This window comes from Neopelma chrysocephalum, unplaced genomic scaffold (genome assembly GCF_003984885.1).
Source record: "Neopelma chrysocephalum unplaced genomic scaffold, ASM398488v2 Primary Assembly neopelma1_24, whole genome shotgun sequence".
Taxonomy (NCBI): domain Eukaryota; kingdom Metazoa; phylum Chordata; class Aves; order Passeriformes; family Pipridae; genus Neopelma; species Neopelma chrysocephalum.
The window spans coordinates 39,566,620-39,591,905 of record NW_020897693.1 but is presented as its reverse complement, the minus strand read 5'-3'; the positions used below and the strand labels follow the sequence as shown (position 1 = coordinate 39,591,905).

General features: G+C 36.2%; 1 protein-coding gene across 1 annotated transcript in view; it reads left to right on the top strand.

The window, feature by feature from the left end:
- PTPN21 (protein tyrosine phosphatase, non-receptor type 21) overlaps positions 1-25,286 on the top strand; it is a 41,854-nt gene that overhangs the window by 3,669 nt on the left and 12,899 nt on the right. The window contains 12 exon segments of the mRNA XM_027673194.1: positions 147-519; positions 9,617-9,786; positions 12,401-12,498; positions 14,845-14,912; positions 15,363-15,433; positions 16,745-16,832; positions 17,035-17,123; positions 19,520-19,607; positions 20,173-20,252; positions 22,145-22,205; positions 22,755-22,839; positions 25,006-25,286. The exon segment at positions 25,006-25,286 is cut by the window's right edge and continues 4 nt beyond it. Coding sequence (XP_027528995.1) covers positions 340-519; positions 9,617-9,786; positions 12,401-12,498; positions 14,845-14,912; positions 15,363-15,433; positions 16,745-16,832; positions 17,035-17,123; positions 19,520-19,607; positions 20,173-20,252; positions 22,145-22,205; positions 22,755-22,839; positions 25,006-25,286 — 1,359 coding nt within the window. The 5' untranslated portion in view covers positions 147-339.

Here is a 25,286-nt window from a genome sequence, read left to right as displayed (position 1 = left end):
TAACAGCTTTGCATTTTGGAAAAGTAGACTGGTTATTTAGATTTAGAAAAAATATACATGTTATTTTTCCCATGTTACTATTCCCCTTTCAGTCAAAGTATTTCTGATTCTTGTATTTATTCTCTTTCTCTTTTGCTCCGTACTAGGATTCCAGTGGATGTCTCTTCTGCTTGTTTCTTGGTGGAAAACTTGCTTGTCTTTAATGGATACTGCTGCTGCTGGTTGATCTCTGGAGACTTTACAGCTTCTTACCTGTTGAGAGGAGACAACTTCCCGTCCCCTCTCAAGGTCCCGGTGGTAGTAGCTCTTTAACAGTAGCCATCTGGGGGGAAAAAGAAGATGCCTCTACCTTTTGGGTTAAAATTGAAACGAACTCGACGTTACACAGTATCCAGCAAGAGCTGCTTGGTGGCTCGTATCCAGCTGCTCAACAATGAGTTTGTGGAGTTCACGCTGTCAGTGGAAAGCACGGGCCAGGAAAGTCTGGAAGCAGTGGCTCAGAGGCTTGAATTGCGGGAGGTAAGTGAATTCTGGAGCAAGAGCGTAATATTTATCTCTTGTGAGAGATATCCTATGTGGTAAATCCTTACCATGTAGGGCAATCAGCTTATTTACCGAAGCAGCTATCCTGTGTTCCCATGGTTTATTCATATTCTGTTCTTTGTGGGGACTTGGATTGCTCCAAAACAGTTGCAAACTGACGTTAAAGCTTAGGGAATGTCCCAAGGGGAGAACACGTGAGAAGCGTCAGTGGATAAAGCTTAACAGTGATAAACAAAGCAACTGTTTTTTAAACCTGACAATGCTGAAAATTCTGTTTAAAAAAAAACCCCACAAAGCAAGAAAAAATTCTACCTAAACCACATGGTTAAGAATTACTGCAAGACTTGAGTCAACTTTTAGCTAGGGATATGAAAGAATGTTATTTGTGTGCATGTATTTTTTTTCTGATGGATTAGTGCTGTGAAAAGAACCTAAAGCACAAAATGTGGCACAGAAGTGTACCAGTGACCAGCTATTTGTCTTGCTTGTTGAAATACCACAAACGTGTTTGCAGAGACTGTCTTGGAGCACGCATATAGACATACAGATTGAGTCCTGGCTTCGTGAGGAAACCTGTTTTGCGCTAGATAAATCTGTATATATCTGTTCCATCTGACTTTTTCCCAAAAATTCCTTACCTGATAATTTGAAGGATCCTTTTGCAACTGAAATTTGCTCTTCCTTGCATTTAGTGATTATTCATATATCTCCTGTATTGAGTGATTCCCTTCTGAAATACAGAGGTGCAAGATGTTTATAGAAATCTACATAGATTACCAACATATGAACCAATGCTTTATAGTGTTGAACACTGGTTGTTTGATTGCAGTATTTGAATGCTCTCAGTCCTGGATGAACTCACATTTCCCCCTAGAGTCTCAAAAGGTTTAGTTCATTTTGTAGTAATTGAATTGTGACAGCATGTGCAATTCTGGGGGGCAAGAGAGAGAAAACTAATAATAAAAGTTTAGTGTTGCTAACATTGTTCTGAAAAATATACTTCTATCCTGTTATGTGGTTCACCATAGAATGGTGTTTTGATTATGGGTTTCAAATACAGGATGAAAATCATGGACTTAGGAAATGAAAATATGAGTAATTGTGAAAATAATTGACTAATAATGAATGTTTGCATTTATAACTATGATCTTTTAAAATGTTGTCTTTTTATTGTCAAGCAATGGCAACTGTTTGTAACTTTGCTCAAATACTGAGCAAATATATTTAGGACTCAATCCTGCGAACATTTATTACTTTACACAGCATACATTACTGTAGGATCCTCAGTAAGAAATGCTATATGTAGTCATTTGTTTTCAGAAATACTTTTCCTTTTTTCTGTCTGAAGAATAGTATATGAATGAAATAGATGTGAATCCATTAATCTCTAAGTGCTTGCTTTTTGTGGTTGTTTTCAGTTGCAATATGCATTCTGGTAGAGTCTCCAAATACTTTTTTCATGTACCGTTATTTTGGAAAATTCAATTCTCTGCAACAGTATGACTTCTCTTTTTTGAATCTTTCTCCTTCTGGCAAAGGGAGAATCTAACTACTCTTGTTTACTTAGAACACATCAGATACCATATATCCAGAATTCAGTTACCGTTGTGTGAATAGAGTCTGTTGATTTTATTGATCAACTTTCAGATGTAATTTCTAAGTCAACAGAAAATGTAGAATTTTTACTGTATTTAGGTTGCAAAATGCAAACGCTTTGTCTTCCTGAATGATGACTGCTAGCTTTTATTGAACTAGTCACAGATCATTGGAGAGGCACTTTTTTTCAGCTATTCTTCATTATCTCTTTCTTTGAAGTCACTCCTAAAAATCTGTTTAAAAAAAAAAAAAAGAGAGAGCAAAAGATGCAATTCCCTCAATTAAGAGCCATATATCAGCCTAAGGGAGTTGACAGTACACTATTGAACTCTGAGCAGATTCCTTCAGCCATGCATTCTTGCATGGATTATTTTGGCGGGAAAATGTGTTGCAATTAAGGGGAATGGAAAATAGGGATATAAATTACTTGCCAGAGCTCACATTCAAAAAATGTTGTTCTGCCTTTAAATAGTCAGATTTGCCAAGCAGATACTGAATCATTCCTGACTACTTGTTTAGTAGAAAGTTTTCAGAAAGAAAAATTGGTTCAGCACTTTTCTTAAAGCTGCAAAGACAACTTTAGTCCTTGATACTGTAAAATACAAAGGATTTTCCATAAGATGTTGCATATTTTTAATGTACTGAGCACCCTTGAAGCACGAGTGTGAATTCCAAGTGTTAAACATGAAAGTATGAGTGTTTATTTGAATGCTGAGACTTGGTGTCATTCTGAAATACAAGGTCAGTCTCAGATTACTGTATATGGCCTACACAGTTAGGACAGGCGGGTCCCATGCATCTTCAAAACAGTTTATTGCATGAGGCATGAGGGGAACCTCTACCTTTTTTTACACATTCAGTGGTAACATTTGTAAATGCCTCTTTCTTTCTGGTGTAGTCTGAAATTACTGAATTTGGACAGTTTTAACAGATCTTTATGTAAATCAATAGTCTTGAAATTATGCTTTGTGTGGCTAAACAGTATTTTTCTTTCAATTTTCCAATTGGTACTGCTCAATTTTCAAGTTGTATACTAGTAAGGACACATAGTTAGGGTTTAGGAAGTCTTATGTATGTTGACAATTTAATTTTTTTACTGAATGGTAAACTTCATAGAAAAGTGAAATGAATGCATTAAACTAAGAAGACTATTTTCTGGTATTCCCAGAATGTGACTCATCAGCAATGGGTATGTAATCCAACTTTCTTAAACTGAGGAATTGGGGAAAGAAGCCAAAGGGAACAGTGAACATAAGTTACTTACCCTTTGTAGCACAGTCTGTCTTTCATCCTGTGAAAGAACTACAACCAAACTTGATTTATGCAAAAAGCTGTCACAGAAAACCATTCTGAAACTACAAGTTTTTACAAACCGCTGAGAGCTCTGATTGTTAACCACCTCACAAAGCATGTGCAACACTGCTCATCTTGCATCTAGGGCAAGAGTATACAAATAAAATCCTTGAAAATATAGAGATTTTAAAAAAATTATAATATAGCTAGATATCTCTGAAGTGTTTGGCAGGAGGTGCTATAACTGGTTTCTCTCTCTTGTTGAATTTTCTTTTTTTTCTGTTTACTAATAACACTTCTAAACAAGCAAGAAGGGGCAGATTCTGCTCCTGTGTACAAGCAGAGTCTGACTCAACTGCAGATATGTGGTGGAGTACAAGAACCAATGGTACAGAACTTCTGGGAAGAGTATGTGCTGTGCATATGCAAGTTCCTGTGTTTGTTTTGGACATGAATAGGAAAAGGAATCAAGGTTATCCGGATCCTGAATGACTTCAAAGTTCTGGAACAGTGCTTCAGAAATGCTTGAACTATGCCGTAAGATTTTGTTCTGAATTCTAAAATATCAGCTCTTTTTTGGAGAAAATACACACACAAAAAAGTCTTTAATTCATTTGGTGATTTCTTTAATGTGTTTTTCATATGAAGAGAGTGTATTTAAAATAAGACCAAGTGCAACCATAAATATTCTTACACCTAAATGTATCATTAACCATATTGACTGGCAAATAGAAGTTGGGCCAAGTATGACAGAGGGATTACTGACATAGTTATGTTTATGCCTTGTATCAGAGTCTGACAAATTTGTACCTGATGCTTGGAGAAATACGAGGAGAAGCAGTGCTCGTAGTTGAACTGCTGTGGTTGCCTCTCTGAACCAAATTTTCCTTAAAATTAGTAAAGAAGAAATTGTCATGGAGGAATGTATATAAAAATGCAGACCTTCAGTGTGTAATCTGATTAGTTTAAAAGATGCTACTTCATTGAAAAGCAAACTTGACTCCATCTAAAACATATATTAATTATAAATGTGCTATATTTATAATTGAGCCTTGCAGAATATACCACCTAAGGAGTCTTTCTGCTGTGCCTTTTGCAACCAGACATGCCTGTCTCGTATTGGCCTTTTTAGCCACCAACGCGCTTGCAAGAAACGTGGGTAGAGCCCTTCCCAAATCTTCGTTCGCAAAGCCTAGCCATGATGATGATATTTATAATGTGGGAACCAAGATAAACTGAAGCACAGAGTTACTCAAAATCACTGTTTCAGTTCTTCCTTTTTCTGAACAAAAAAAGATATACATTCAGATAAAGGATTTGCAGATAAAGTCTTATTATACCGAGGAGCACAAAATTAAGGTTTTTCCACGAAAGCAATAGTGGCAATTAGGAAGCCTTGCCCTTGGTTTCTTTAGCTTTTTTATAAAGTTAGGGCAGAATTTGAATATACCACTTAATTATATTTTTTTCACTGTTGTGTCTGTGAATTGCTGTACAGTTTTATACTAACTTTGACAGAATAGGTTTTCTTTACTTCTGAAGGAAAGGCACTAGTTTATTGTTTAGTATTATTAGACTGCTTTGGAATTTGGATTTTGCCTTTTGTAAAGCAATCAAAATTTAAGTATCTTAGGATGGTGATTCCTCAGGTCACTGTACCCTCAAGGCAGGTAGGTGAATGAATTAATTAGAAGGCACTGTATTAACCATTAGCAAATGATTCTATTTTCCAGTCTATTTGTATCCTACAAGATATTTTGTAACATTTATAATATAGGATATGAAATTAACTGGGAAATATTTTATTAAATACATAAGTTTAAAGTAAACTCTGAACACTGTTATGCCTCAGGGGACCTCTGAGGGTTGCTGGTCCCACCCTCTGCTCAGGAGGGCTGGCTTGGATCAAATGGTTCAGGGGTTGCCTGGGTGAATTTACGTGCCTCCAAGGATAGAGATTTGACACCTCTTTGGGCTATCTGTTCCAGTGTTTGGCTAGTCTTCTTGTGAAATTTTTTTCCTGATCTAATTGGAATTTCCCACGTTGCAGCTTGTCCCCAGTGCTTCTCATATTTGCAGTGATTACTTACAAGAAGACTCTGGCTCTATCTTCTCTGTATCCTGCTCTTAGGCAATTGAAGTCCACAGTAAGATTTTACTTTAGTCTCCTCTTAAGACTGATCAGCCCCACTTCACTGAGTCTCATTGTCATTGTACATCATGCCGAAAGATTTAACAGAATCACCTACAGTAATGTAGTTTTATGGCACTCACACCTGATGAAACTCCTCTGCTTAGCTTAGGAAGTCTGGTGGACTTCAATCATGAAGTCACTCCACTCCCACCAACTTGTGAGATGCAATACTCTGTTGGGCTTTTGATACTTTTGTATTCTTCATAGCTCCTGAACTTTTATGCAAAAATATTTACTATTCCTGTTGCTAGTGTCAGAAAGCAAATAGGTAGAAAATAACTGTGCAGAAATTATATGTTCTTTTTATTTATATTTGATTTTCTTTAGAGGGGTTGGGTCATGAATAAGTCACTAAAATAAACAAACCTCAAAGTAGTGTTAATCTTAACTGCTTAACATATTTTAAGAATTATGTCATGCCATTCTTTTTAGTATTGGATGTTGTCCTGAGCTGCTAATAATAAAATGTTTTAGCAATGAATAAAAGTGGATTCTATTTTAATCAGTGCGAATATTCCAGGGTGCATAAGCTCCTCTGAAAACTCACAGGATCAAATTCTGCCCTTGAAGTAAAGTGAAAGGTTTGCATAGAAGTCAGAAGACCAGCTTTGGTCCATAGTATTTTGCTTGGCTTGTTTAAAGATATGCTGGATTCGAGAGAGTATTTTAAAACGCGGAAACATTTCTGGTAGTCTGTTGTGCCAGTTACTACTCTGTTCTATATGTAGTCCAGAAAAAGCGGTCAGTGTTTCAAAGATACAGATCTCTTTAAGTGATCATCATGCCTTAAAAATTGTCTATACCTTCAGTTTAGATTCAGGGTGTAGAATCAGGAGTATCTTACATCAGAGAGTTTCAAACAGCGGTGATGTTAATAGAAGTTTGTGCTCTTTTTCTCCTCACCTTTGTTATACATCTTTGCTTTTTTAGTACACCAAGGCTGCAAATGAGTTATTCAAACAATTGTTACACATTTTTTTGCATATTTTTAATTGGTTTCCAAATGTGTTTGTGTGATATCCTTTATAGAAGTCTTTAAACTGTAGCTGTTACCCTTTGCTTTTGGTCTCTGCCATGGCCACTGCCCTTGCACAGAATGTTGTGGTTCCACATTTTAGATTGTGCTCAGCCCGAGGCTGATGTGGTTGACCTGTCACATGAGTGGGCTGGGCCAGCACAGAAGGCTTTCTTTCTTGAGCTCTTCTTAGCAAGTGAGATCAAGTAGGTCCTGGCATATAGTTCAACTTTAACTGTTGTTTTATTTTTTGGTCCACTAATTTACTTACATTCAATGCATTGATAACCCTCAGAAGTTACAGAATGTCAGCATCACAGTCTGACTTTGGCTCCTGTGACTGAGTGCATGGTGTCAACAGTCCTGTAATGAAAAAGAAATACAACCTTTTACATGTGTTCTTTTCCTTACTCAGTCTGCAGGAAGGATTGAGGCTTACTCAGTCGTTTGCTACATTTTATTATTTTCTGCATGTGATGTTGCAGTGAACATAATATTTCTTTCATAATGGAGGTTCTGTGGTACTGCTGTTTGTTTTTTTTTCTAACATCTCACAGAATCTTAAGATACTGTCTTCACAATATCCTTGTGGGGTGGTGGAGGTTACCCCACACACTATGCCTAATGGTTAGTGGATTGAAGAATAGAAATAAAAGTAAATGTTCCTTAAGGTATCAGTAAACTTTGTATGCCTGGACTGAGAAATTTAGAAAACAGCATTTATAGGATTCGTATTCAGAGCCATATTCCTTGGAATATTCCCAGAAACTCAGACTTCCTAAACTTGACTCTTGGCTTTCAGAATTGATGAGCACGTGGCATCCACCTGTGAAAAATTTGGTTTGTAGGGTTTGCTTTACAAGAGAACTCTCTTTCTGATGTGGGAGTAGTCTGGTTCTCCATGATGATTTTTAAACTTTCCCAGCCTATTTTGTTTATAGCAATATATATATATATATATATATATATATATATATATACACATACAACTATTTTGTCTATATCAGCATTCTGCACTTTCTCCAGATATCTTACTCTATACTGAAAAAGCTGGTTTTTTCTTATATGAGCAGTGGTAATTCAATTTATTTTCTGTATTACAACATGTCTTTTTATCAGAGAGGACCAGAGTTGGTTTAGAGTTTATAGAAGGAATCTTAAGGCTAAATGGGCAGACTTCATCCTAACATATTTATTTTTTATCTTGTGCATACTAATTTTGCAATTACATGGTAACAGTAATTTTAACTTAGAGGATTTTTTTAAAACATTGTGGGAAAAAAACCCGGAACACCAAAACCCACTAACAATCACATAGAACTGTGTTGATGCTAATTTAGAGAGAAGCAAAGAAGTATATTTTGCCAGTATGCAATGTCAAAGGAACATTAGAGTCTTAGAGTTGGCTCTAATTTCCTACTTCTGCTATTATCCCAGAGATATTATGGAATAGAGGGTTTTGCTAATTTAATGCTACACCTTGAGTTTTGTGCTCCAAATGACTTAATGATCTGTGCTGATACGGAACATTGGCTCCATTGCTGTCTGTGAAGTTTGGGATGGAACATACCTGCCTGTGCTGTCGTTGTTGCACACATAACCTGTCAGAGCTGTAAGGAATAGCTGGACTCCCATGAGGGTAGACTCTTCATCCTGTTTAGACTATAAACTAAGAAAATTTATGTGTATGAATTTTCAGATGTGTATATGGGCGAGTTTTTGCAGGAATGTACTAAAGTGGCCTTTCTCTACTACCATCTGTTTGTTGCTCCCAAATGAGTTTCAAATCTGTGCTCCAAATTATCAAAATGCTAGACCTTCTGAGAAGACAACAGTAAATAATTTTTTTGCTAGGTAGACAATTTTTCCATGTCTAATTCACAGAAATTACTGATGAAAAGAAATCATTATAATGAATATTCCTCTGTTTTATAAAACTTCATCCTTAGTGGCTTTTTTTTGTGTGTTAAAAACATCTGAATATACGTAAAAAAGTGTTGGATTAAAGGTGTTGCTATTTCTACCATTTCTACATATAATAAAGTATATGTAGCAAGGACTTGGAGAATTTCCATGTAAATGCCTACAGACATAATTGGGAATTCGTAATATTCACTTATCTTCCTCCCACAGTTAAAACACTTCTAATTATGATATCTAATTTTTCTGTGATAATAACATGAATAGTTTCTAGTTCGTGTTTGTTTGCTGGTCCAGAACTGAATGAAATAAGTACTGCAGGAGCAGATTTTTAATCAGTTTAAACATAGTGGAGAAATTTAAATTTGAATTCTGATCCAGACTCCTTCTCAGAGAGATCTAATCCAAGTTAGATTGTGTTGCTCAAGATGCTGTCCAGTGGCATTTTGACTTTCCAGGGGTGACACCCCTCAGCCTCTAGGGGTGGTCTGTTCCAGTACAAACTGTGTTTTGTGTTTGGGCTTGGCAGGAGTTGCCTACTCAAGCTGCTCCTCTGTATCTGCTCATTTTCTCACTCGTGGGGTGAACCATGCATATGCTTTAATGAGCTTGCCTTTGACTGACCAGCTGTCCTGTGCACTTTTGTCCTTCAGCATCCCATGTGAGCCTGCCTGCCTTTCCCCAGAGAAGCCATGCTTTGCTGTCCTGCTGTCCAGTGTCAGTTTCTATTTGCCTTCCTCATTTCCCTTAGCTTTCCTGTCACACATGAATGACTACTGCTAACATCTGTGAGTTGCCACAAAAGAGTTATGAACTGTTTGCAAATAAAAAGTAAGTTTAGTGTTTTAGGTGGAGGACCTTACATATGTGGGTTGGTTATCTGGAAGTAGTGTCTGCTTTTGATGTTAAATGTCTCTGCAGTTCTCTGAAGTTTTCAATAACCCATAACCTTAGTGTTTTAAATCATTTATTTCTAGGTAGTGAGACTTTCATACAGTACATTTTATCTAATATCACAATATTAACTTTTTTCATCACTGAAATGCCTCTTTCAGATTACATATTTCAGCCTGTGGTATTATAATAAGCAGAATCAGCGCAGATGGGTAGATTTGGACAAGCCTCTGAAAAAGCAGCTGGACAAATATGCCTTGGAGCCAACTGTGTATTTTGGAGTAGTGTTCTATGTGCCTACTGTTTCTCAGCTTCAGCAGGAGATTACCAGGTAAACTTCTTACATGTGTCTAAAAATTTGCTTTCAGCATTCTGAAATGTATGGTTTATTTAAAAGTTGTCTGCTTTCCACTCCCTCACCTTTATAGAAATGAAAATTACTTTAGGCAGAATTTATGTTCAAACTGTGTATTTATTTACCTTGGAATATTTGGAATATGTGATAAATTAAGCAAACAACTATCTTTTTTGTGATCTTAGGAATCTGTTCAAACCTGTTTTAAGTAACAGGCATACTTGCATGGTCAGACTTTTAATTGTTTTAGTCTCTTTATGTTTGTCTCTTTTTTGTTTGTTTGTTTTGAAGAGCCATATGTTGCTTTCGTGGACATCCATCCTGCATAAAGCACGTGCAGATTTTATTGAGCTATGCTTTCCTTTGTTTTGCTTTCAGTACTTTCTGTACTTTCAGTACAATACACTGGCAAGCTACAGGCTAAGCTTCAGCTTGTGACTTTTTTTGTGTATCACTAAGCCGTAAATATGGATGCTCTTTCTGATATCGTGTACACATTTCTATTGTGAAACTGGGGAACATCCTGTAATTGGGGAAAAGTAAAATTGAGCATGTATACTGGCTAGTTATTCTTATGAGCCTATACATTGGCTTCTAGTGGCTTAAAGTGTATAGTTGTTCTGATTTAATGATTACTTTTAATAGGCAAATGGGTACAAAACCAGTAACTGGATTACAAACACGTATTTGTTATTTAAGAAATATGTGCTTGCATTGATTAACCCATTTAAGCTGATAACTTCAAGTGGACCTTGCTTTGAGTGGGGAGTTGAACCAGATGATCACTCAGAGGTCCTTTCCAGTTTAATTTATTCTGTGGTTACATGAAACTGTGCTCATATACTGTGTTGCTAAAATACCCTGCCAGACACCTTTCCTGCTAAATGTGGTGTGAAAGCTTTTCAGGGAGATAAGCCTCTTGGTGCAGACACTGCTGCTGTTATTTGTTGCTCAGTGCTTGGCAGCTTTAGTGTTCAATGTGTAATTTCTGAAAAATTATCTTTTTCCTGAAAACTCCAAAGTTTTGTGCTATTTCTCAGCAATTTTACTGGCTTAAAAATCTTTGATTCAGATTCTGTGTTTGTTGGTGTACTAGGATGCATTAGAGTAAGATAAATGTCATGGTGTTGCATTGAATAGCTAAATTGCCTGAAAAACCTTGAATAGTCTTCTCTGGCATTCGTTTAAAGAATATGATGTTTATGCTGGAGCTTTAGCAACAATTTTGCAGTGTACTGCCAGGTAGAAATCAGACATCTATGTGTCAACCTTATACTCAAGTCCTATAGGATGGTACTTGCTCTGATATATGATAGTAAGAGTCTGAATTAATTTCAGAAATTTGTGGATTTTTTCATGCCTTTTCAATATAAATGAAATTGAGCATGTTTAAGCAACTTATATGTTTAATATACACCAGGAAATGGAACTGTCATAAATAAAACGAGATGGTATTTGTGCTATCTCGAGGTAGTGTTAAGGTTCTTCATCTGTATGTTTACTTTTAATAGTGTTTCTGTGGAAAGGATTTACATTCCACTTCTTGACTGGGAAGACTTGTTTCCCCGAATGCCTTGATATGTGGTGGCTTTTTCCTTTCTTTGTTTTTGAGGCCTGGGTTTAGTCCCAGCTGTTCTTCTGTGTATTGTGTAAGGATGTTATGTACTATTATATGGTGTACTGTTTTTTTATAGTAGGATCTCGAAGAGTCTAAACAATATTTATAAATTGTCACTGTATTTAACAGGCCAGTAATTAGTGAGGGAAGAGAGCTATCAATTAATATAAATAAAATTTATGTGGCATTTACCTGAGCTTTCTAATCACTGAGTGATTTATAGCACATACTTCCATGTTCTTAGTTTTAAAGCCTTACTTCACAAAAGTTGACATACAATATGAGGAAGTCAAGAAGTTTCTGAAAATACAATTATAGAAGACAAATGTTCCTCTTGGCCAAGTTTGTGTAGCTGTAATGGCAGTTTTGAGGTGTTTTGGGCTCAAGATAGGGAATTCCTTGGAAAGCTGAAAGGGGGAGAAGAATTCAGGAAAACAGTGGCTCAGACTGTGAACAAATGGTACAACTAGCAGCAAGTTGCATGTACAAGAGGTGACACAGGGAAAGGTTAGATTAAAGGACAAAAATGGTGCCTTGAAAGTGAGAACAAAATGCACTCAGAAGTTGTAATACAGAAATGAAAGTCACTATCAGGATTGAGAGGATGTCCAATGCTAGGTCTATTGGAAGAGAAGATAGTAATACAGCAGCAGTTTACTGAACATTGTTTAGAGACAATAATAGCAACATTAAGGATGGAAGAGGTAAAAATAAAAAAAATATGAGAGTATAGGAGTAGATAGAAATTGTGGAGATTCTTTAAGATCACTGATTCTGGAATAATATGTGAAAGTTAAGGGAGGCAGGAGTTAGCAAGGGCCTTGAAATAGTGGGTCTGAATGATGAGGGTGACTACCCTCCACTCAAACTGGGAATGCAGAGAGGAATAGGAAATGCAGGCATATTAATCTGCTCTCTCTTTAAATTAAGAAGCCCATGTTAGCTTTTTCTTTTTATTCTCTTTCCATATAGGTATCAGTATTATCTGCAATTGAAGAAAGATATCTTGGAGGGCAACATTCCTTGCACACTGGAACAAGCAATACATCTGGCTGGTTTGGCTGTTCAGGGTAAGTAAGGAATTGTGCCAGTTAGCTAATGTTGCATCAGAAACTTTGATGATATATTTTCTATTGCATGTTTTCTATTTATCACTCAAAGACCCGCGTCGGTAAGTTATGAAAGGCTTGTTCCTTAGAATGTCATCATATGGGCTGAGGAGAGGGAACACTTGCACCAGTGGCCCCAAACTTGGTATTTCTGTGCAGTCCTCAGAGCTGTACCTGGGTATCTAATATGTACTTTCAGGAGCTGGATTTGAATTAGACATTGGAGTTCCTTTGGGGGCAAAGGCTTTAGATGTCTGCTTACATCAACAGACCCTTCTTCTGTTTCTGTTAATGAAGACTCTTTGTTCTCACATAGTAACAAGAGAAGAGACATGTCTTCATAAATAAGTAAATTTGAATGTACAGTTGTCCTTGTATCTCCACTTTATCTCCCAAATATCCTAACACATAAGAATATTTCAAGTTAGTATGCAAGACTGTTAGCAATTCCTGTGTTCAAATCACTCCTAAACATGCATTTCTGTGATATCTACATGAAAGTGGCAGCTTTATTTTTTCTAACTAGGGTCAGATGGGACAGAGTATACATGAGGACTAAGTCTGTCTGCAGTGACCATGTCTGGTATTCCCTGCTAACATGCTTGTTTGATATTAAATTTCTCCAAAGTTTTCAATGGCAACAGCTTTGTTTAGTGTGTTTGTGTATTATTATTTGTGTATCATTCACAGTGAATGCCACTTCAGTATATTTAACAGCAGTGGTAAATCTGCCAAAATTGAAAGAAAATTAAAATCATTGGCAGAATACACAACCAAAGTCTTTTTTTCAGTATTTTTTTTGTTATATATATGTATTGGTTGTATCACAATAAAGATGATGATTATGTTTTTTGAAAATGTAGTTTCCAGTTGAGTAGGATGAATTATATTAGTGCCTTGTTTGTATAACAGTGAATCTGTTAATTCCAAGCCAGGTTTTAATGATCTTTAACTGAAAAATCTTGATTTGTTATTTCCATATCTTTGGACAGTGTAAAGGTCCCTCTGCTCAGTGGGTTGTTTATAGAAATCTTTCAATATAATCCTCATCCAGATGGAAAGTATTTATCCTTTTAGCTTTCACCTTCCTTTTTCAGTCTTGTGTAAGAGATAAACTGTATGTGTTGATAACACAGTGAAAAAACAACTCAGAAAAAATGTAGGTCATAAATTAATGTGCTCTGATGAGTGAAGTAGCTTATACCTGGTAGGTTAGTTAATTTTAGCTGGCGAGTGAACAGAAGCAGTATTTGCAGTTCCAAGTGAACTCTATTCAAGAATGATCTGTATTTGAAATAATTACAATAGGCTAGTTCTAAACACTGCTTTATCTCAAGAGCTGTGTTGGTGTAGGGTTTCTCAAGTGCTGCCTTTTCATCATAAATAACTTGCATATTAACTGTTAATGTTTAATACAAAGTTGGTTCCTAAATGTCTCTAAAATGATACTAATATAGATGAGAATTTGTGGTATTGTAAATAGGATCTGTGTACTCAGAGGTTGTATTTATACTTTTGGGAGCAGCCTTTCCATGCAGATTGCTGTTCAACAGTTTCTCCTCTGAGGCTGGTACATAACTTTTCCAATTTAGACTGTTTTCTCTTCTTTGAAATGTTAGTTAGTTTTTTCCCTGGAAACAGAAAAGGGGAGAGATTTCTTGGGATGCTCTTTGTCATGACATAAACTGTTAAGTGCTTTCTGAGCATACCCCTGAGTCTGGGAAAGCTTCTAGCTCCCAATTTCTGCATGTCTGGGTGCAGGGAGCTGTAGAAGTCTTGTAAGCCGAAGGATGCTCCAGCTGCTCTGTGCAGTGTTTGAGTAAAGCTGCTAGTTAGGGCTGTTGTTGGTGCTGTACTGCAAGTGTCTGACACGAGGGAGTAAAGAAGATAGAGCCAGAATATTAAAAACTTGCCTGGAGAAAGCTCTGAGACAATCTGCTGTAGCTGACCCTGCTTAGGACTGGATCTCTGGAGGCCCCTTCTAACCTCAACCATTCTGTGATTAAAAATCAAACTATTTAAACCTCAAAGTACTAAGGAACTTGAATTCTGATTGTTTTATAATTTCTTCTTCTTCTCTAGCCACAAGGAGTTTTATCAATTTTTATGAACAACGTAAAAAGATGGGATGTGTTTTTACCTTTCCTCTTCATAAACACTACTGGTTAGTTTATTCCACTACTTTACTTCCAGATCACAGTTCAATAGGATGGAGAGATTTGATTCTTGGAGATCCTGCTGCAACTAATTGGGTATTAAATAATTTTGTTAAAAATGTTTGACTCCAAGAATTTTTTTTTTTTTTAGCTGATTTTGGAGACTACGATCAGTATGAATCCCAAGAGTTTCTACAAAGATTTGCTTTGTTTCCAGTCGTAAGTACTTAGTTTAAATTGATACATTTAAATTCTTAAATTGAAAAATTTAAATTTAAAACTTTCTTAAAATCGATAAAAGCAAATCATTATTAATAAGACTCCATGATCCATCCAGCTTACTGCTCCCTGGGTCATCAAATTCAGTAAAGGTTTTCTTTGAGATTGGAGTGAGATATCACACCTTATATTACACAGAAGTAGAGATGTTGCAGGACCTTTTCAATTTTATTATATATTACACTGAAAAGAAGGTCAGGGTGTAGATGGAAGAGTAAAACCACTTCAGAACAATGTTTGTGCTTTCTGGGTTTTTTTGTGTGCATATTGCAGCACCTAATCTTCAACACTAGAGTGGAGAGTTGATTCACCTGTGTAAGGAAACTACAACCATTTAATTTTGTAGAATTTTTTTTGTATTTCATTGCATAAATGCTGTCTTACCTTAAGGGTTGGCTACAAGAAGAAAAAATATTGGAAGAAGCAACACAGAAAGTTGCCTTGCTACATCAGAAGTACAGGTAACATATCTAAAACTCTTTATTGCTTAATTTTGATCTTCAGTAACTCAAAATGTTGTGAATCTCAGAAGACAGTGAGACTAATTTCACCTCTTATTTAAATGAGTTTTTCTCTAATACATCTGCATCAAAGTTACAAGACTTTCTGCTGAATGAAAGTGAAAACAGAACAGAGTATCTAGGAAAATAAATAAGAGGATTTGGCTTGAAAATTAAGAACGCGGGACGATATTAAATAGTGTGACTTCACCTTTATGTTTCTGAAACTTTCTTGTATGAAGTTGTGACTGCAGTAAGGATGTTTCTTGATAAACAACTTTGGCAGGTAATGAGGGCAGTAGAAATGTAGAGACAGTAACTGTGCCAGATGGCTTATGATCTTAGGTAAAAGGTAGCTACGGTGCAGTAGACGAGGACAAAGGAAAGTTAAGTTCTCTGTTGTCAGTTCATCAGCAAAAAATGTTTGTGATTATGTGGGTAATACTGAAAATTTGTCACTGTATAATTTTAAAACAACAGTTTGAAAATTTCAATTCCATTTATCTTTAAAATGCATTTGTAAAAAGATTGCATGGTTAAGGTTCATCAAAGAAAACTTATTCTGCATAACATTAGGAAAAAGTGAAGAAACAAAGAGATTGATGATTGAAAAAGTATTGAGAGACATAGCAATGACAGGATTTTGCAGGTAGAAAAAATGACTTTAAGAGATGACTGAGGTATGTTGGTGGGTAGGTAAACACAAGCTTTTTATCCCTGTGACACTACTGCAAGTCTGTGAGAAAACTGTCTTTGTCAGTTGGTGTAAGCACAAAAAATGGTGCTTTTACCTAGAGATCTTGTCCTCATATTCTCACACCATTACAGTTAAAACTCTCTCAGCATTTAGAAAATTATTCTGTCTTTCCTGAAATGTGGAACATCAAACTTCAGTGTGAATACTGCTGTAGGGGAAATTCAGGTCTTGAACACCTGTGCCAGTATAATCATTCTGATAAAGTGAGGAAATATGGAGACAATGGTGGATTCGAAAAAGAATGTGATAATGGTCTGCTATTAGAAGAGATGATAATTTTAACTGGTCTTTGTTGCCATTTACCCCTAAAGATGCCTGAGAGAAAGAAGTTATTAGAATCAAAGTGTGAAGGCTGAGAAAAATATCAGCCACTGGAACAGATAGAAACAGCATGATTTGATGATTTCCTGGATGTCTTGGGAATGCTTTTCAAGCTTTGACGGTGTCATTCAGAGTAAAATAAAAAATGATTTTTTTTCTTATTGGCAGTACTAGCTGATTGTTTTTATTTGTAGAGGCCTTACTCCTCCTGATGCGGAAATGTTATATATGCAAGAAGTAGAAAGAATGGAGGGCTATGGTGAAGAGACCTATCCTGCAAAGGTAAACAGCGCTTTGATCTTTGTTTCAGTTGCCTTTTTCTCACTGTTTAGAAGGGTTGCTTCCTGCCAAATATAAATAAAACCCCAAACCCACACCACTCAGAATTGTCTCCTCCAGAATTATAAAAGCAGTTGTTTCTCTTGTAACTCTGCTTTCAAAGACTTTTTTCTGCATTTATATAACTTTTTGCAACTTCTTACAGGACAGCCAAGGAAGTGACATATTCATTGGAGCATGTCTTGATGGTATCTTTGTAAAACACAAAAATGGTCGTCCTCCTGTTGTATTTAGGTCAGTATTGTTCTTTCTTAAAATACCTTTGTGCACTTCACATTTTATATGTGTTGCTCACAAGCATGAATGACTCTTAGATATGATGTGTATTTATTAATTTGATAAACCTGAACATAGTCTCGTAGTAATCACACTACAGTGAATACTGAATTCCATGGAAATTTTTCGATGTAGTGACTGCGGAATGAATCTCTTTAAGCCAGATTAATTGTAAGAGATGAACATTTAATATACAGTTCCATTGCAAAGCATTTATTGAATCAAAAAAGAGCAATTCTGTGCATATACAGTATCTCAAATCCTGTCATAGTCACATCAATTTATGTTGAAATATCCAGTTGTAAAATTGTCCAGGAATTTCTTTCATATATTATAAATAAAATAAATTGTGGAGAGTCACATGATAACATTTGTTTCATTATTTTGGATTTATACATTTTTTTAGTTTATTATTTAATGGTCTGATAACTTGTAGACAGAGGTGTGACTTACCTAACACTTAAAATTCAGTATTCATGTGAAATGGCTTGATCCTCACTTACTTCAAGAGGAATTGCTTGGGCATCTTTGGGCAGAATTTGGAATAAATTTTAAAAAATACATTTTTAGATTTTTATAAGATGAATATCATCAATTTGTAGTTATTGCTAGAGCAAGAAAGGCTTTATTCTTAGTGAACTTTAACTTTCTAGAATTGAATCTTTGTCTGAATCTGATGGAAATCTTGAAATCCCATGGTCCAACAGTTTCTGGAACTTCACTACCAGTTAATTTCTGGGGTTAGAGAAAGTAGCAACAGTGCTTCTTTCTCTTAGTAGTTTTGTTTAACAGAATTTATAAATTCAGTACTGTTAAATGTCCTTCACAAAATTTTCTGTCTCTGCTGTTGATAGGAGAGCTGATGCCAAGCTCTTTTTAATTGTCTGGAGTTGTCGAAGTGCTTTACTCTGCTTTCTTGCAGCATTAGACAACAGCTGTACTTTTCAAACACAGGAGAGAGGAATAAAGCATTGTCCATGCATTTTGCATAATTTCCTAAAGAGTTGTGAATGTAGTGTCTATAAACATAGGAAAAAAAAGCACACTGGGAAGCATCAGAAAAATATTCATATTCCAGTTTCAGCATCCAGTTTTCTGCTCTTTTGCTTGTTTGTTGTATGACTGTTGGCAATTCAACCATGGATAGATATATCATGCATAGACAAATGACCCACTAGTATAATTTATAAATGCTGGGTTATGGTTCGAATTGTTCAGGTAATTTCATAATTGTGTCCACAAATGCCTATGAAGGCCTTAAATTTGAGGGATTTTTATTGTACATCAAAATGGGGACATTCGTTTTCTTTACCTCATGCATATGATTGGGAGTAGCTACAGAAAATGCTGTCAAACTCATCTGTATAATGAAAGTGTGAGTTATATAAATACTTTTAGAGTCCTATATGTACATCATTCTTTTTCTATGTGTTTGTGCACTGCAGAATCTTCTTCTAATGAATCAATTAGATAAGCTTTATTTATACTAACATAATACTAATGGATCAAGCTACATTTATATTTAACAAGAAGATGAATAAATATATGATATTATATTTTATGTAATCTAACTTTTTCTCATCTGTCAATGTGCAACAGATGTAGAAAATATGTATAATAATGCCTTAAAGGCTTTGTTCAGTGTAGATTTAATTTCTTTTTTCCTGGAATATATGATTTGCTTTCAAAGAGTCAGGATGTTATAATTTACTGATAACTAAATTTGTCTAAATTTGATTTGTTTTTTTAAAGAACACTTGAAAGAATTTCAAGTGGAAGACAAGTAATAAACTTAATACTGTACATGTTGTGCATTTTCCCAAGTTAGTCACATACGTGTTTTCCTTTCAGCAGCCATGTAATGGATATGGAAGTGATGGCCTGCAACTTGTTCAGATAGATTAATGAATTTTTTCACAGAATCATAGAATATTCTGAGTTGGAAGGGGCCCATCAGGATCATTGAATCCAACTCTTAGCCCTGCACAGGACCATCCCCAAGAGTCACACCATGTGCCTGAAAACCTTGTCTAAACACTTCTTGAACTCCGTCAGGCTTGGTGCTGTGACCTCTTCCCTGGGGAGCCTGTTCCAGTGCCCAGCCACCCTCTGGGTGAAAAATGTTTTCCTGATATCCAGCCTCAGCCTCCCCTGGCTCAGCTTCATGCTGTTTCCTTGAGTCCTGTCACTGGTCACCAGAGTGAAAAGACTAGTACTTGCCCCTCCACTTCTCCTCATGAGTATGTCCTCAGTTCTTTATCCATATTCTTGGTGATGGTTCTGTTCTTCAGTTGCATTTTCTGTGGTTTGAAAATCAGAGCTTGCCAGTAAAGTTTCATCCCTTTTGTCTGCAGGTGGCATGATATTGCCAACATGTCCCACAATAAATCCTTTTTCGCATTAGAGCTGGCCAACAAAGAAGAGACAATTCAATTCCAAACTGTGAGTATGTTTTGGTTTTTTTTGGCTAAGACATCAGTAAATATAAACACAATTTAAGACTGATAATTTAACTCAAAGATTAAAACCTACTTTATATATATTTAGCAGCTTTGAATTGTATGAGTGAGTCAAAAATAATACAGTCTTTGGTTAGCTTTCTGCAGGAAAGCATTAAAAATCAGACATTTTATGTTGAATACATTGACACATAGAATTAATTTTATGCAGCATCTGCCCTTTGATTTGTCAAAAGGCAGCTGATGACAGTCTTATGGCAATCTTTATTAACTATAAGTTGTGTTAGTATTACAGCTGATAAGAGTGTCTTCAACAAATGGCTTCTACTCTAAAATTTCATAAATCTAATAGTAGTGTTACGTTGGAGTGGATGTTTGCGCGTGCAAAGTAGAGTTTTAGGGAAAACCTGGTGACACTAATGAAGTTACATTAAAACTAAATAGGTCAATGCTAGTTTCATCTTAAAAATTTCAGTGGCTGGTCTGAAAGGAAGTAAAGGGTATGCATATTTGGCTTAATGCAAATTTTGCTTTTTTTTTTTTGGCAGGAAGATATGGAAACAGCAAAATATGTGTGGAGGATGTGTGTGGCTAGACACAAATTTTACAGACTAAATAAATGCAGCCTGTAAGTGGAATACTTTAGCACAACTCTTGTTGCCTTGAAGCTTCCATTGGGAAGTGAAATCTTCTACTACTGTCCTATTTACATGGTAGCAATTAATGATGTGGGTTAATTTTCTTAATCTTTTTTTTGAGAAAATAGTTATCAACAGTTTTTGAAACAATTTCTGCTTTATAACAGAGGAAAATATTAAATACTGAAAGCTTACCAATCGTGAGTGTTTGGCCTTTGCATCTGGATCTCAGGGCTGTGACAGACTTCAGTTGCTTTGGGACCTAATATTGCTAGTGTTTGTGAGCTACTGGAATCACTAGAGTTTTGGCCTGGGTTTGGGTGAACTGCTCTGAAAGGACACTAGAGGCTTTAAAAGGGCGGGAAGTGTATGTGAAGCACTCCTGAAATGTGCTGGATTGACAGCTGAGAGGTATGTGGTTCTTTAGATATCCATGGAATCTGCATAGCTCAAGTAGCACCAGTGCAAGGTAAATTTAATCAATTCATCAAATTAGATTTAATTGGGCTGGTCTCCAACTTACAAATCAATGGCTGGAATCTGAGAAACTTTATTGATACAGCTTTCCTTCAGCTAAGCTTCTTCAGTCAAAAAATAGGGAATTAGACACAGTGAACATTCTGTCATAAAAGAAGCACGCTTCCCATATGTTTCATTCCTCTTTGTATGTGGGAGATAGCTATGGAGGGGTGGCTCTGAAATCTGCTGAGGCTAGTGGAAAGATAATGAAATATTTGTGCCACAGGTGACTCAACAGTGTGTTAAATGCTAATTGAGAAGTAAGATTACTTTGAAATAGAGTAAACCTCATACCTCAAAGCTTGTAAACCTGACTGCCTTTTGAGAGTGATAAGAAGTATTGGTAGAAGTAGTACATTTGTGGGACTTGTGCATTGCTGTCTGAATAACGTCAGTTCTATAGTTCTATATTGAATGCCAGTCTCTAGGATTACTTATTGTATTGGTTTCACCACAACATGGTTTTGCATGAAGTTAAGTCCTCAAAAAAACTTTTCTCGTTATCTCTACTCTTAAAATTTCCTGTCATCTTGTCCTGCTGCTGAAAACTGTCTTATGCATGCCTGTATTAACTTCAGGGGTTTTTTTCTTAATCTGTACATACTTTATCTTTAGAGACTCCCTGGACTCTCCACCTGAGGAGGGCTCTCAGAAATCTTCCCTCATTCTTTCCCTTCCACGTTTTCCAATCCTTTCTCGTCCTTCATTTCCCAAAGGGTGAGCTAAACAACATCTTTCTTCCCGAAAAGTAACGTTAATATTATGCTGCTGTCTTTTGACCTCTGTCTTGCTGCAAGACACAGAGAACAGGTGCAGTGTAGGGTGGGGGAAAAGGACCTTAAGACTTACATCCTGGAGGCAATCCAACAAATTATGAAAATTCATTACTGTTAGCTTGAATGTTAGAACATATAAATCCTCATGCAGTATGGTCGTGCTTTCCGGTTCCTGCAACATTGGTAATGTTACAATCCCTAAACAATGTTATGTCTGACTTGTAGAACAGGTAACTTACAGTATGAGATTTTATATGGGGTTCAAATTTGGAACTAGTCCCCAGTTATTCCACTGCTTTTTCTGCCCTACTGCAGTGCTTCAGGGACGTCTCCTTTTTATGCTTCATAGAGAAGAGGCAAAGAAATAACTGAGGTATTTTGATCCTGGCTTTGTGATTTTTGCTTTGTGATGGTGGTTTATGCACAGAGCTCTTTCCTTTTGAGACTGTTGGGGAGGACTATTTAACACAGGCCTGGCTCCAAGAAATGTAGAGTGATTTTGATTGAACTTGGGAGTGCTTTCCAGTGTTTGACATATGTCTCGTTGTTGTTAAGAATCATTTCTTACCATAAAATTTCTTCTGCAGACAAACTCAGCCTGTTACAGTGAATCCTGTTAGAAGACGGTCTTCGTCCAGAATGTCTATGGTAAGGAGAGCAAATAGCTTTATCTTTGCAGTGTTATGGATTTCAATTGACTTTGAATCAAATATTAGTTTCCTTCAGTGAAATGAAATGAGCAGTGAAAAAGATGAGTCTAGTATGCAAGGAACTGTTTCTGACTTGTAGAAAAAGCTGCTATGTAATATCTAAATAATGGAATTAAAATAATTGCAATGAAAAATATTTTAAACACTTCTATTTTTAGTTTGACCACTCTGTCTCTAGGAGACTGTTCTAGATGTCAGATGGCCAAGATACAGTCTTGGGTTGATGGTGGAGGGTGTTTTTCCCAGTTTTTTATTTATTTTTTTATGATCTCACAGGAGAAATTTCCATTGCAGATTTAGAGAAATGGTTTAAGACTAAGGCTTTGTATGTGTGTGTTTATTCTGTATTATAATGTGTATAATATTGTATATAATATGTATAATATACATATATAATAGTATACATTATATATAAAAAAACTTTCAAGAATTATTTTTAAAATAAATAATGAGTTTTTAAGTAACAGTAAGATGTTTGCTTTCTTAGCCTAAGCCTCAGCCTTATATGATGCCTCCACCACCTCAGCTGCATTACAATGGTCATTATACTGAACCATATGCATCTTCCCAAGGTAAGTTCGTTAAATCCACCACCACACTACGCAACTTTGGAAGGTAAAAACTATAATTTGTATTTGTAGCTACTTTATTCAGAGCTGAAGAAATCAATAAGGTGAACATGGGGTAGGTTTGTACTAGAACACTCATTGAAGTGCTTGCTGCTGCTATAGACATATAGGCTAATGTGAAATACAATCACAGAATCCTAAGTCCCTTAGGTTGGAAAAGACCTTTAAGTTCATCAAGTCCAACCATTGTTGCAGCACTGCCAAGTCCACCCGAAACCGTGTCCCTAAGTGCCACACCTACATGTCTGTTATATACCGCCAGGGATGGTAACTCCACCACTTCCCTGGGCAGTCTGTTCCAATGCCTGACCACCCTTTCTGTGAAGAAATTTCCTAATATCCAATCTAAACCTCTCCTCGTGCAACTTGAGGCTGTTTTCTCTTGTCCTGTCACTTGTTACCTATGAGAAGACACAGACACACACCTCACTGCAACCTTCTTTCACATAGGTGTAGAGAGTGATAAGGTCCTCCCTGAGCCTCCTTTTCTTCAGTCTAAACAATCTCAGTTTCCTCTACTGCTCCTCCTCCACGTCCTCTCCTATGAGAGATGAGTAAATCTAGTTAACATAGCATATACACCAACAAAAGACTGTGGTGTCTTGTGTGAGTTTAAGCTGACCATCACTTTTTTTGGTCCTTGTATCAATATTATGGCATTTTGAGATCCTTGTCAATATCTATCTCAACAGCTGCAAAGACTAACTGAACCCCCAGACAATTTACAAAATTAAAAAATTTTAAAAAGTGTAAATTGATCTAAGATGCAGGGAGAGAGGAGTTTCAGAGTTTGCTAGGCTACAAGGTGGTGGTGAATTCAAAGGGTAAGGAAGTTTGCATGTTATGGAACTGGTATATATTTGATGGAAACAAAGAAGAAAAAAACCCAATCAACCCTTAACTAATATTCTCAAGCAATGTAGACTCCTAATCTAAGTGGTTTACAGTAGAGTCATGGCTGCTTTCTCACGTGTTTTCGATTGTTACACATTGTGTCTTTAATTAAAAAACTTGCTGCCCTCAAAGGTTGAATCTAATTGTTTGCAAAGTTGCCTCAGTTTTGATAGGGTTCTTCCAGTCCTACAAGTTTGCTGGATAAATAATACTCTAACAATTCAGTGGGAAGGGAGTAAGCACATTTTCTATCTAAACAGAGTTACACAAGTCTTAATGAAATACAGGTACTCAGCTACATTCAGAATGTAGCTGAATTCTTTCCAGTTTAGTGTCGGAATTATTGCTGGATACTTGCTACTACACACGTCCTATTTTTGGATGATTTTTTTGCATAAAAGAATTTTTGATTGTCAGCAAATTCATTAGCATAAATGCAGCAATTATTTTGGTGAACCCAAAGAGTTAAATTATGGAAGGCATCTAAAGCAATGACTGAATTGTTCTCTTCTGGAGACTAGCAAATTGTACATCCAATGAAATAATAATTAAATGATTAAATGTGTCTCGGATGTATAAACTGTTAGATCATTTTCTTTACCCATCAGAGTAGGTATATGTTAATGTGTGAACAATAGATGGTGGTAGTTTAAACTGTCTCCAAAATTTCTGGAGAAAAGTTAATTTGGTTTTTTTTTTAAGACCTTGTGGTACTATATCTACTTATGTCATGAGGGGGTAGAAGAGAGAAGAAGCACAAGGATTTTTTTGTTTGGTTTTTGTGGGCCTTTTTTTAGTGTTTTTTCCTTTCTTTGCTGTTTAAACTGATATTACTACATTAGCGCAAATCCACATAAACATTCTTTTTTTCAAGTGGTGTGGTGTAACACTGACAGGTACTTTGTTTAACTTAGACTGAACCTTAGCAAACCTATCCTAAACAGAAGAAAGCCATTCTTAAACAGAGAGTGTTTTCCCATAGAAATCTGAATAATTGAAATAAATATAATAGGTTATTCTGGTTTACATACCTTAGGTATCGACAACAACAAAAGCTGGGGTTTGGGTTTGGTTTTTTTCTCCTTCCCATTTTAATACATAGCTAAGAATAACTGAGGTTCTGAAAATCTCAAACATTGCTTAGCTATGTCTTAATAGAAGATAACTTTGTTTGATGTCTTGGACATAAAGATTGTTCTTAAACTTTACTTTCAGATAACCTCTTTGTGAGCAATCAGAATGGATACTACTATCACTCTCAGACTAGCTTGGATAGAGCCCCTCATGACTACAGTGGTCGGATCCGCAATGGTAGTGTCTATAGTGCACACAGCACAAACTCCTTGAACAACCCACAGCATTACTTGCAGCCATCCCCCATGTCCTCTAACCCAAGCATTACTGGAAGTGATGTCCTCAGAACTGATTATGTCCCATCACACAGACATAGTGCACTAATACCACCTTCTTATCGTCCCACGCCAGACTATGAGACT